The sequence below is a fragment of the Typha latifolia genome, chromosome 5 (assembly GCF_019914945.1).
Source record: "Typha latifolia isolate L0001 chromosome 5, TyphaL0001v2, whole genome shotgun sequence".
NCBI classification, from domain to species: domain Eukaryota; kingdom Viridiplantae; phylum Streptophyta; class Magnoliopsida; order Poales; family Typhaceae; genus Typha; species Typha latifolia.
The window spans coordinates 2,704,376-2,718,163 of record NC_133090.1 but is presented as its reverse complement, the minus strand read 5'-3'; the positions used below and the strand labels follow the sequence as shown (position 1 = coordinate 2,718,163).

General features: G+C 34.3%; 1 protein-coding gene and 1 non-coding gene across 2 annotated transcripts; one reads left to right on the top strand and one right to left on the bottom strand.

Annotated features, from left to right (window-relative positions):
• Window positions 1-5,328: 5,328 nt before the first annotated feature.
• LOC140789036 (uncharacterized) lies at window positions 5,329-7,011 on the top strand. The gene is made up of 3 exons (XM_073138619.1): window positions 5,329-5,641; window positions 5,797-5,926; window positions 6,174-7,011. Exons 1-3 carry the CDS (start codon window positions 5,506-5,508, stop codon window positions 6,796-6,798), a joined length of 891 nt encoding a protein of 296 aa, XP_072994720.1. The 5' UTR covers window positions 5,329-5,505; the 3' UTR covers window positions 6,799-7,011.
• Window positions 7,012-12,407: 5,396 nt separating this feature from the next.
• LOC140789999 (U6 spliceosomal RNA) lies at window positions 12,408-12,510 on the bottom strand. The gene has a single exon (XR_012109299.1). It is a non-coding gene; the product is annotated as a U6 spliceosomal RNA (small nuclear RNA).
• Between the last annotated feature and the right edge of the window lie 1,278 nt (window positions 12,511-13,788).

The following is a 13,788-nucleotide window of genomic DNA, read 5'->3' as shown; positions in this document are numbered from 1 at the left end:
AAATTAATTATTTAAAAAATAAAAATCTTATTTTAAAAATTATATATATATATATATATGTTTGGTACTTCAAATTACAAATTTCTCAAACATGAACATAGAAATACATTGAGACAAAAACTAAAGAATGTAACATATGATACATCAAAAACGTATTAGTTAATAGTCATATAGCTCAAACATGCTGAATAATTGGTGTAAATGGGAGAGTCTTAGGTCAGTGTGATCTTAGATTCTTTTAAAAAAATTCTTCTAAAATAATCTTAAGATAATTCCTAAAGTAAAGGAGGCCGAAGCTTTAAGGGGGCTAAAGCTTTTACAGAGGGCAAGCATGGGAGTGGGTGGCATTGCCGTTGTGAGAATCGAGGCTGGAATAATATTCACGATAAAACAGGCATCAAATTATCATTCTCAGACCCTCGTTTCTAATACACGAATATTCTCACAAGATTATCCATTTATATTTTTTCTTCTTTGGCCTAGTGGAAGCACCTAGTATTATATAATTTAATACTATCACCATCATATTATTTTAAGTGAAGATTCCATGACAGAACCTTTGTACGTAGCAACTAGATCACTGTCACCTCAGTACAACTCACTTAGATCTATATCTTTTTTTTTCTACAAAATAATAATAATAATAATAATAATAAATCTTTTGATTTAGTATTTTTTTTTTCTCGTCTATTATGTAGAAGAAAATTAACTAAAAATTACAACGCATAGTAGTAGGATTTGTTGTTAGAGTACCACCATCCTTGTTATTTTATATCTCTTCTTGATGACAAGGTTTGAAGGGTATCTTTTCTTCTCGGTGCATCAATTTCATGGTCTTTAGCCAGTAGAAAGTGAGTTATTTTAATGTAAGCTATTTCACAAAAATAAATAGTCCAAGTTGGAGTTCTTGGAACCAAGCATAACTTAGTTGAATCTAAAGTAATGGAATGAAAAATTAAGAGATAAAAATTGGACAATTGGATATAGATTTAGGTGGCTCAAACTATTAAAAAAATAATATTTTTCATATTTTATATTCTAATATTATCAGTGCACATACATCAACGAGTAATTCATAGCCAATAAATTATACTCACATAGTTAAAAGAGCTTATATTATATAAGTATTTTTAGATTCAAATCCTAAAAGCATCAATTTAATTGAGATGTACATAACAAAACTCTCAGCTTCTCTTTTACAAAATTAAAAAAAAAAACATTATAAGAAAAAAGAATATTAAGTATATTTATATGCTAAGGAGACGAGGAGTTCAAATCCAAACACAACAAAAATTAACACAAATGTTGGAATCCCTAGTATATGTTTTTAACTTATAAAATGTAAGGGTCACTAAGAGATAGATCTATATTGCTACGACGATTTCTTTTCTTATTTATTTATTTTCTTTCTAATTGATTGTTCTTTCGCAAATAGGATAAATATTACTTGAGTTTGCTACTCACTAATGGATGGCATGTAGAAGAGCAGCAGCCAATGCATTTAATATAATGGTGCAGTTAGATATTGCCCATGATTGATTAGATTCCAATCCACTAATTTTGTTCCAATTATTGAAGGAAGAAGAAGACGTGTACACCTAAGCAAGTCTAATCATAGCACATTTAGATTAGGATTCATCATTAATTTGTAATAATATATTCATATATATCATTAGTATACTAGGATATATATATATATATATAATGTTAATCTCCCTTGAGAACTCGTTCATTAGCACATCGTTAATTTAGAAGTGGAATTGTTCATAAGAAGTGTAGCCTTGACTGTCCCTCACGTTGATATTAGAATACGAAAATATGTTAACTCCAAAGTTTGTCTTTTAAGATTTTGGAGAGCATGACAACTTTGTCATGTTGCTAAAATTGGCATATAGCTCTGTTGGCAGCCCTTAGTAGACTTACTTGACTTTATTTATTTTTAAATCTCCACGTACTAAAGAAAATAATAATAACAATAATAATATTACGATCCTCTGAACTATTATAGTCACCATAAAAGGTACGGCCATTGATGAAAAAAAAATATACTCTTAATTTTATGCTCATTTAGACTACAATAGAACACTAGAACAGGAGAAAGAGAGATTGGAATAATTTGTGGGGAAGAAGAAAATCGTAATCAATACAATATCCCTATGGAGCTTGAGATTTGGAGGGAGAGAGAGAGAGAGAGAGATGTGTCTCGAATAAGAGAGTGATAAAGATTATGGGAGAGAGCTAGAAGAAGAAAAATTTCGAGTCACCCGTGTGGCCCCCCTACTCCTCCGCTCCACCCTCTTGGCGTAGCCCCTCCTTAGCATGCCACCGACATGGTGTTGACACTATGCTAACATAGCATATGGCATCACAAGCCTCGAGCCGAGTGTTGCATGTGTACGTACCCCTTTTCTCTCCTACTTCTTTTCCCTCTTCATCGTCTCTATTTCTTCCTAAATGCTCTTCCCTTCGCCTCGTCTAAGGAAAGCCCTTCTCTTTCTCTCAAATTGGTGTCGTCATCATCGTTGAGACCTCAGTGCTGACCTCACTAACAAGTTCCTTAGGGAGGCCCTTCCTTTCCCTCCCTTTAATTGGGTCATGTCAATTTGTATGCGTGATTTCGACCGCTCATCGCCACAAAGTTGAGTGGTTGAATTGGCTGGCCGACGGGATCTGGCTGGTGACACTCAAGGTCATGAAGCTTGTTAGAGTGGTGTGCATGGTTTAGACCCCTTCTCGACTATTGATGGCTCAGATAAACCCAGTTGTGATGGTGGTCTTAGTGTAGTGTACCTTCTGACTCATCTTGTTGTTGGCCCCTCAGGAGAGAAGCAATTGCTTATCGCTTTCCTCAACTGCCCTCGCCCATGCCTACCACCTTGCCATAATGTCTCTCTCTTCCCAGCCCATCTTGGCCTCCTCTTCTTCACCTTGCATGTTGCCAATAAATTTCTTATACACTATCATGCTAAAAACAATGCAAATTTGATATATAATGCAAATTGAAGCTCTTGGGGGAGCATTTTGTAGCAGTGCATGTAGTGAGGTGCTAAGCCTCTTTTATTACTTATATTATAGTGATAAAATTTTTTTTTTCATCATATACTCTTATATTCAGGGATTCTATCCACTTTTCTGTTATTAAAAAATTTACTGTAACATGTGAGCTCTACTGTTATATTTAGATTTATCTAGTCATAATGTGTATATTGCTAGCTCTTCCAACCTCCACTTGGATTTCACATAAGGGCAATCTCATATTAAGGAATTTTAAGATATAAGGAGAGCAATGAAAACTCTAACTCTATTATAACACAAGTTGCGATTAGAAAAGGACAAGATGAGAAGAATAGAAGAGATTTAGTGAGTGGGAGAGAGTAGTTTAGTGTAATATGTGGAGGATGATTTGGACAATTTCCAGCAAAAAAAAAGTAGAAGTAATAGATGGTCATGTTACATTCAGTTGGTCGTTTCGGAGAGAAAAACAAATGGTAGATTTTAATCTTTAACTTTCTTCCATGTAATAAGTCAACACTTTGGCCTAATTAACTATTCCATGGATGGCGATTTGTCTAACAAAACGTTACCTTCTTGTATGACATTAGTCTACTCAATGCACCAAGAAGTTTGAAAACTATCCATCTCTATGATGTTTACTTCTTCCCCACTCCTTAGCTAATTAAGGCCTAACTTATTATTTGCCATGACCAACATTATATAGTACACCAATTTCTCTAATGTTTTTTCTTTTGGTACTTCCAAATCAAAGTTGGTAATTGGAAAAAAGATATGCCTAACGTGGTATTTATGTCAAATTTTGGTGCCAAACTTTGCTGCATCTCGCATGAGTCAATGGTGCAAAGCTGAGAATAAGAGATGAGAAAAGTATGTTTTTTTCTTATTTGAATATAAATTTTAGGAGAGAATAAAAGAGAAAATGAGAGAGATCCAGAGAAAAATAACTGTACCTCTATCTCATATGTCTGACTATTTATATCTAGTATTTAGTATTTATTTATTGGTCAGTCTCGATCTTTTGCCTTTAATGCCTCAAAAATATCCTAGGTCAACTTTAATCTAATAACATATGATGAAATACGCATGGAATCTTCTTTTAATTCTGAGAAAAAGAACTAAATTACATAAAATATCTCTCATTTTATATCTTTTTTTTAAAAAAAATTTACTCAAAGAGTATTATGATCATTTTGTATCTATATTTAATTATGGTATGGTAACTATCTATTACATAAATATCGAATATTAAATACCCACACAGTAGAATCCAAATGATAACAAAAGAATATATATATATATATATATATATATATATATATATATATATATATATAGGAGTTCTCAATAATTTTCTGTTGAATTCCACCTTAAAACTTGTTAATACATACCTTTGAACTACTTCAAATAGCTAACTCCTCAATTTTTGCAACACAAGCCAAATTGTCATCTTCTCTTATATTTTTCCCCCCTTCAAGCACAATTTTTGATGGATGAGGGCCATGTTCTATTTCGAGTAGTCTTTTATACTAAATAAAGCTGGAATTGTCATATTTCTGAGAGTGGTCGTACTCACAATGATATATATATATATATATATATATATATATATATATATATATATATATATATAGATATGCTTGTGGATTTATATATCCAAGCATATGGATTTGATACGGATACGGGAGTTGACAAAGATGCATATTTATAAGGAGGGAAGAGAAAGGAAGAAACGATTTGATTGGTCAATGAGGCTGCATTCCAAAGGCTTGGAAAGATGCCACGTTGTCTAAAGGACCCACCGATTGGAAATTATAATAAATGACCAAACTCTCTCTCTTCTTTAAATTATATTATATTGACATCGATGAAACACTGTTATTTTTTGTCTGGATGTTACTAAATTTTAAGTGTAAGAAGAGTTAAAATCAGTTAATATAGATTGATAAGTTGTATCTTATATATTCTTACATTAAGATAGTCTAAGTGCTTCTCCAGTAGAGGATAGCTGGTGGCTACTTGTCCAGCTAATTACTGCCCAGAGATGACTCTCTTTAATATATATATATATATATATATATATATATATATTGTATATAGTGTTCTTGAGAAAGGACATAAGCACAAGGAAGAGTTAGATTAGATGTGATAAGGCCTCCATCTGCAAAGTGACTAGTTTATACATAGATGATGACAAGTCCACCATGGCCAAAGACTCAGAATACCCGGGGTGAACCAAGAGTTTGGAACTGATTGAAACTAGACAGCCTATCCTTTGACTCCTTTAACATATCCATATCTTCTCTATCTCTTTTCGAATAACATTATTACTCTATTCCTCTCTCTCTCTCTCTCTCTCTCTCTCTCTCTCTCTCTCTCGTTATATTTGTTGCATTCTAAAAGGGGGTCATGACTTGTTTCAAAGGCTAGTAGCTACAAGCCAAAAGGCCAACAGGGGGGGGTAAGAGAGACAAGGCATTGCATCTGAGAGACATGGGAAGGGCTCCTTGCTGTGACAAGGCTAATGTGAAGAAAGGACCTTGGTCTCCAGAGGAAGACAGAAAGCTCAAGGACTACATAGAGAAGCATGGTACTGGTGGCAATTGGATTGCTCTCCCCCACAAAGCTGGTAAGGAGAAAAGAAAAGAGAAAAAGGAGATCATGAGAGTCATATCCTACATCTTTTGCACATTTTCCTCACCTGTTTCATCATATCCTATCGAAGTTAGACATCGACCTTTGTTTATCATCAGTATTTGATGATCTGGTTTTGTTTATTAACAGGATTAAAGAGATGTGGAAAGAGCTGCAGGCTAAGATGGCTTAACTATCTTAGGCCAAATATCAAACACGGAGACTTCTCTGATGATGAGGACAGGGTGATCTGCAATCTCTTTGCTAGCATTGGAAGCAGGTGAGTTGACTCCTCATCTTCCACAAATATCTCCCTCCTTTTCCCTTTTAGATTGCTACCAAATACTTCATTTTGCCTTGATTCAAACTGTAGAAGAGGGGAAAGAAAGAAAAAACAGCCAGTCATCATTGCATGGATCCATGAAAAGCTTAAAAAGCTAGCTAGTAGCATTCTTTCTTTCAAAAAAAGAAAAAAATTAATTTATGGCTTCTATACTTTTTCTTTCCTACTTTCTTTCCAAGTGCAGGTGGTCTATCATAGCTGCTCAGCTCCCAGGAAGAACAGATAATGATATCAAGAACTACTTCAACACCAAACTGAAGAAGAAGATCTTAGGGTTTCCACCACCACAGAGAAAGACACAACAACAACAACAACAACAACAGCAACAGCAACAGCAGCAGCAGCAACAGCAGCTCTTCTCTTCTGCCCTAGAAAATACTACTACTCCATTTTCACTATCACAAGGCATTGAAGCCATTGTACACCCTACAACCACAACTATTTCCTCCACGAATTCCCTTCAAAGGGATCCACTGCACCACTTCCAGGTCAAGGAACAAAGCAGTAACTTGCTCATGTTTGGGGGTGAACAAAGCTGCAGCTCATCAGATGGGAGCTGCAATCTCTTAAGCTATGGAAAAGACTTAGGATGGGAGCAGTTAGGGTTAGGGAGTTTTTATCTTTTTGGTGGATTGGAGGAGACCCACAAGGTATTACCTACTGGAAGTGGAGCTGAAGCTTCATTGGAGTACAAGTTTGATGAGATCAAGGATATGGTTGGTCCAAGCATTGGATGCAATGGTCTCTATCCTGGTGAACCAAGCAGTGCAAGTTTCGAGAGGCAAGGGAGATCCATGTACTACTACTGACCTTATAACGACAAGAATAATATTTCTCTTCCTTCTTGCAGGCAGGGTTGTGTGTTTTTAGCGCAAAGACCTCAGACTTTGACAGTGTACATGAGCTGAAAGAAAGATACATGTTGCCTTTTCTTGTGTGCATTCATTGTGTGATCAAAAAGTTGTTCCAGTATTTCCAGTACAGTACTTTGTCTCAGCATTCAAATCCAAAATGTTTTGTAACTTCATACTGTCAGAACTCAGAAGCTAGTCACAGAATATTTTAATACCCCTCTCTCCCTCTCTCTATAGATATATATTTAGATAGAGAAACGTATGGTGATCTACAAGTACTGCAGTAAACTTGACAAGAGTGGGTGGAACTTAAGATAAATATCACATGAACTGGAAGGGGGACAGATGCAGCGCAGGAAACGTGTCTTGTCTTTACATATATATATATACATATACTGTGTACATTGGCACTTAGTTTTGAACTAAGATTCGCAACTTGTTTGCTATGCAATAATTTTAAGAGTACTGCCAATAAAAAGGAAAAAAAAAACACTAGGAGTTATAATAAAAGGAGGGATGTTCATGACTTCATGAGTCACTCACTCCTCTCAATGCACAATCAATGAACCAATCCCAATGACAAAAGGGTTATTTTGGTTAGTATTGGGTTGGCCACCCTTGAGGCAGTGCAGCTCACGTGTGAGTAGTAACAAAGGAGAAGAAGAATGGGGTTTATGTTTTTTAGATCTTTGTACACTTCTCAAATACTCAATGAAAATTAATTTATCAAAAATATCCAATATTTTATCTATATATTTTCTCTTAATGCATCAGGAACACTATGGGTTAACTTCACCCTAACAACAACTTATGAAATTGAGAATATTCTATTACTTTTAAAAATAAAAAACTAAAAATCCATCATTTGATCTTAAAATTAGGTTCTCCTTTTATTTTTATGTTAATCTTAAAAAGGTTAACTCAAGCATAATAATGTCATTTCATATCTATACGAGAATTGTTCGTTAAGAAAACTAATATTACAGTGTTTTTGAGCTAATAAAACTAAAATGAAGAGATTGAATAATAGATATCTATATGATAATATAACAAAGGCAAAACATATATTATTACTAATAAATTTTCCAATATCCATAAAATGGCTATAATATTACATCTTCACCATCTATACCCTAACCATCGATAACAATCTCCACAATCGCATTCGTTTATAGGAATAATTTGTGACATTTTAAACGGTTGGCTAAGATAGGGCTCATAGACTCGTAGTTCAAGCGGTAAAAAATAAAAATTAGCCTCTAAATTATTATAATTTTTAAAAATACCATATGCACATGCACCTAACATTATTAAAAAAAAAAAAAAACCCCATCATGGGCTAAGATATTTCCTAATGACCCTAAGTCCCAAACTATAGAAAGAGATTTTAAGCATCGAATTGTCCTATGCATCCTTTCTTTGTGTTCTCCACCTCTTCCATCTCACACAATAAGATCTGCTAGTGAAAGGAGTTTATAATGGAAACAAGAGTTGCTGAGAATAAAATTAAGTTAGAGTTAGGTGTACCATACCATGGGCGTGCGCCAATCAAATTATGTTGGATAAGAGTGAGGAGACGATATGAAGAAGATGGCAATGAAATCTTAGGCTAAGAGGATGGAAGGTAGGAGGAAACAGATCAAATGTAACGAATGATATAATGAATGAGACAAGTAGGGTGTTTTTTTCTATCATATGATGAATAAATTAAATAAGGAATTGAACTAAAAATAGTGAAAATACATGATGTAAACGGAAATAAACACATAATGTAGAGTATTTTACTACCATTTGTAGAGAAGTCATAGAGGTATACTTTAAGCATCACTTATGTTTAATGTTATTAAAATAAGGGCTTATTAAAACAAGAAAATATTGGCTAATGTGATAGTACTCAAATTGTTAAAAGAGATCATGTTGATAGAACGTCACCAAGTTCTCTCCCTTCTCTCAACAACAAAAAAAAAATATTGCAAATAAGATTATTTATGTCAACTTAGCATGCTCAGAGTACGAACTTACACCAAGCATCTGAAATAAAAATTAAATCTATTCAAGAACCTCAACCTGTATACATATAACCACCCCTTCTGAAGCAAAATTGTCATATAATACCATTTATGGAAGATATATATCTTTTTCACAGATGTAGTTGTTAATTAACAAGGCTAATAATAAGGGAATGCTAGCTAAATAGGAATAATTCCAAGTCTCTATTAGTGTTGTACTATACTACTATGCTTACATGACAGTAGCTTTAGTTGTTGGCTATGTAGGACCACCTTGATAAAAAAAAAAAATTAATGTTCGCTTATGAAGCTCGCATTGACCACTCATTGTCTTCTTCATATTGTCTTGTTCTCCATTGAAGGGTTTGTTTGTTGCTTTCCCAGCAAAGTAACCTTAGTTTTATTGGATTGTTTTTCTTTTACTCCACAGGCCTCTCAGGTAGGTGTGAGTAGTTCAGTTTGTATATAAAGAATGTCTTTTCAAGTAGACGGCATAAGTCCAAAGTTTGCATTTAATTATGATGGTGACTACAGACTACAGCATGAATCACAGCAAGGAAACAATATTTACTTGTCATGGTGCCAAAAGAGTTAGTTGGATTTTAGGAGAAGTTCACTTTCACAACATAAATTCTAAACAGTTATTATTGACTACAAACAAAGGATTCTGATTAAAAGATACAAAGTATTAAGATAATTATTTCCATTTGACGATAAAAAAAAACTGTGGATGGGCTTTTAGTACTTTAGGGGAAATTGCACTTCTAACTCCTTATGGTTTGGCTAAATTTTACAAAAACCCCCATATTCTTTTAGCTTAAATACTTAACTTTTCTATGATTTTGACTAAAAATATAATTGTTATCTTTTTAATCAATTTGATTAAACTAGAGTTAGAAAGCCTATCCAATCTTCTGCAACTTTGTTTTTAATGAGATTGTATAAATTCAACATAATCAAATATGAAGAAAAAAAAATTGCATTTTTAATTAATATCATATTGGAATTAAGTGCTTAAGTTGAAATACATAGAGATTTGTGGAATTAAGCCAACCACATGGAGTTGAGTGTAATTAACACCATTACTTATATTGAGCATGGAAGGTGTGGTGATTTCACCAGAATAGAGATATGCCCTCAGAGGTAGCAGTACTCCATCTTCAGTAATAGGCCCTGCAATATTATTTCAACCAAACATTTCAGCACATCTTGCCATGAGCTACATTCTGAACTCATCTCCTAACTTGATCTGAATAATGCCATAAATCTTGACAACTTTAGTATATGCAAGCAGAAGGCATAGCATTCTAACTTAAGAATGATGAAAAGTTTTACCTGATTTCAATGATGACATATTTATTTTTGCAGTTAAGTTTTTTCCCATTACATGATTTACAGCAATCTTCAAACTTGTTGCCACTCATATCATACAATATTAGTAAAAATAAAATAAATTAAATTAAATTAAATCCCATAACTATATTTAGACATATTTTTCAAATCAGCTAGAAGCTTGTTCTTTTCACAATGTTAGTGGTAGTGCTGCACTAAAAAACTTTTAAGGAATATTGCTTAGCAGAAAAGGATAAGCAAAATTCTAAGATTTGATCACCAAAATAGGAAGAACTTGCAGTAGTTTCTGAATGGCAAGTTGATATGTTCCAATTCAAAACAGAGAGAGAAAAAGGCTCTTCCAAAATTTCCAAAGGAACATTAAGTGATCTATTGCTGATTAGCTAACTTAAAATCATTATTATATTGATCCTTTTTTTAAAATATAGACCTGAAAAATAATGCAAATAGTAACTTTCTGAACCATAAAACTTTAAATTGAATTCCTGTGAAAATATAAGCATCTTTAAAAAGAAAAAGACTTCCATACAGAGATAACCTTATGGTAGAAAAGGAAAGTGATTTACAGAACCACACACAATCAGAATGTCTATTAGCATTAAGCCTATTACAACAGAAGAAAGGGCAAGTATAAATAAGTCACTAAGGATCACTTCTCTTAATTCAAGAGCCTTAGAACCATAACTTGGTGTCCATCGGATTACATAGTTGCTCAAAATCAACTTAGTATATTCATGACTTGAAGCAAGTTAGCAACAGAGAAGAAACTATAAGTAGATGCTTTTTCTTGCTTCAGTATGGCAACTGCAACCTCAAGACCATGAAGCTGGTTTTGAAGGCCGTCTTCTCTTTGCCAGGACATCATAACATCATCAGAGCTACTTTTAGCTCGGATTCATTACTTGTGTTGAAGTACTAGTAAGTAATTAAGAGCCTTGCTTTACTAAGATCATCGAGTTGAACAATAGTAGTCAAATCAAGCAGTAACACTGTCTGTCGACATGTGCAATGTATGTGTAGCTTTCTGTTGGTAATATCAAGTTCACCTGCCTATGGGCCCAATGATGAAGTCTTAACTTCTAAAGCAGGTCTTTAAGCAGGACAAATCATTCATTAGTAAATAGAAAAAGAAAAGGAAAAGGAAAAGGAAAAGGAAAAGGAAAAGGAAAAGGAAAAGGAAAAGGAAAAGGAAAGGAATACAGCTGACTACATATGATCAATATGTGAAATAAAGGTTGCAGTTGCTAACACATCTGAAGTGTATAAGAACAGCATGTGCTTAACATATCTTCTATACTGAAAACAAGAAGAAAAACCTCAAGATGATTGGTTATGATATGCAAATTAAGAACAATAAAGAAATGACTTCCTGAAAGAGGATGATTGAAGGGACTTGTACATGCAAATGTAGTCAACATGAACCATATTTCCTGATAATTTTCAAAATAAATAGAAATAAGCAAACCACTGAGGATTGGCAATGACCACTCTGCACGAGATAGATGAATGGTTGTCAAAATTAATCTGAAGAAGTTGTGCATAAATTGATACAACTTCTTGATCTGAAATATTGCATTAAGCAGTGAGCTCTCTAGGATAACACAAAGATCATCACTCTTACGCTCATAAACAAAGAAATTGAGAAGAACAAAGAAAAAAGCAAACAGGAGATACAGATAGCATCCTGAAATTTTTTCTGAAAAAAAAAATTAAAATTAACAAGGCAAACCACCATATCAAACATGGATAATAAGTAATCGGCATTTTCTTTTTTCACTTTTGCTTCGTACTAAAAGAGAAAATATTAGAATCATTAGCTATAAGATGACTCCTAGACCTCAATTAGACGTCTCAATCATTATCATGGTTGTTGAACAATTAAGCAATTACAAACATTCAGATTTCCATATTATACATCTGGATGCAGGATAAGTATAAAACGGAGGAAGAATAAAAATTACCAACTTTGATGTAACCTCGCGAGATCACCAATATAACCTATGAAAAGTTCATTACTGCAGGATCATATATAAATCTAGGGTTTTAATATAACGCCAAGGCTCTACCAAATTAAAAATTATACGAAAAAGAGAGTAAGAGGGATGTAGGGCTCGAACTCGTTTCGAGATATGAGATGACTTAAAAAAATAAATGAAGGAAGAGAAAAAGAAGAAGAGGAAATCAGTGGAATTGAAAACGAAAAAAAATTTGGACCATTTCTCGATTTGTGCGTGTCATTCTTGCGCAGGGGCCATGCTAATCTTCTCTGTATCGTTCCAATTTTATCGGATGTCTCCTAAGAGACAGTAAATGGTATTAGATCGGCATACATATAGGCTACTAAATTTCATTGATTTACCGATGTGGGACAATGTTTGGAATTGATTGGGCCTGGATTTGGCCCAAATGAGATGATGAGTATACACTTCTCGCTTTTGTAAATCGACTGGATTCTCTGCAATCTGGGCTGTAGGAAATTCCTACAGCATATTATCTCAGTCCTCCATTAATTTACACGGTTCCATATACACGAAATATCCTTTAAAAGAGTTGCTTCAATACATTATAATTCATAGTTTCAAGTCATCGCAGCTAACGACGAGAGAGAGAGAGAGGGGAGTAGTTGAGAGAATCACATCTTCTTTTGTTCACATCTCCATTCTCCAGTCTCTAAGTAAGCTGTACGCAATTTATCATAGAGATATTCAAGATCCATTTATTACAACCGGAATAAAAAATCGTGGATAAGTACAAAGTTTTGCCAGCCTGATGCCCAAACTTCTACTCCCTAAGCTCGATATCTATTCACCATCTCGTATCTTACAACCAACATTTCTATAACTACTAATACGTAAGACTTGGTATACATGAGGGAACGAAACCTGGATAAGTGAGTCGGATAGTCAAATTTATCCATTCAGGACATCTGTTCCTTAATGCATGCATGCCCATGCAAAGCATGCACGTGTGTGTGCCTCCTTATAGCTTAATAACCAACCAACTTATATATTAGCTCCCCCTCACTATGTATACATCCTTCTTATATATATATATACGTAAAAACTCCACACACTTAACCCATTTAGGGTACGCTATGAGAAATCTTGTGATCAAAGAGGCACTTAATGTTACAGGAGAAGGGATAGGTGAGAACCTTAGGGTTGCATGGGAGCAAGTGAGGAATCCGGCAGTCGTGCCGGTGCTGCAGGTTGCTGTCTACTTATGCATCGCAATGTCTCTCTTGTTGTCGATCGACCGCTTGTACATGACGGTCGTGTTCATGTACGTGAAGCTCATGAGGAAGAAGAGGTACAGCTTGTACAATCTTGAGAGGGTCAAGGAGGAGGTTGAGGTTAATAAGAGCCATCCCAAGGTCTTAGTGAAAGTGCATGCCCATGTTGGTGTTTATGTTCCATCCATCATTGGAATCCTCAATGCTCTTTGCACTAGCTCCAAGGTAGATACAAGAGAGGATACAATTTAGTTCACAGTATCATCTCTACCTTATGTTTGCATTCTTTTCTTCAATTTCCTACGATGATGTTAGGAATATATTGCAGAAAGTAATAGAGGGAAAAGAGCA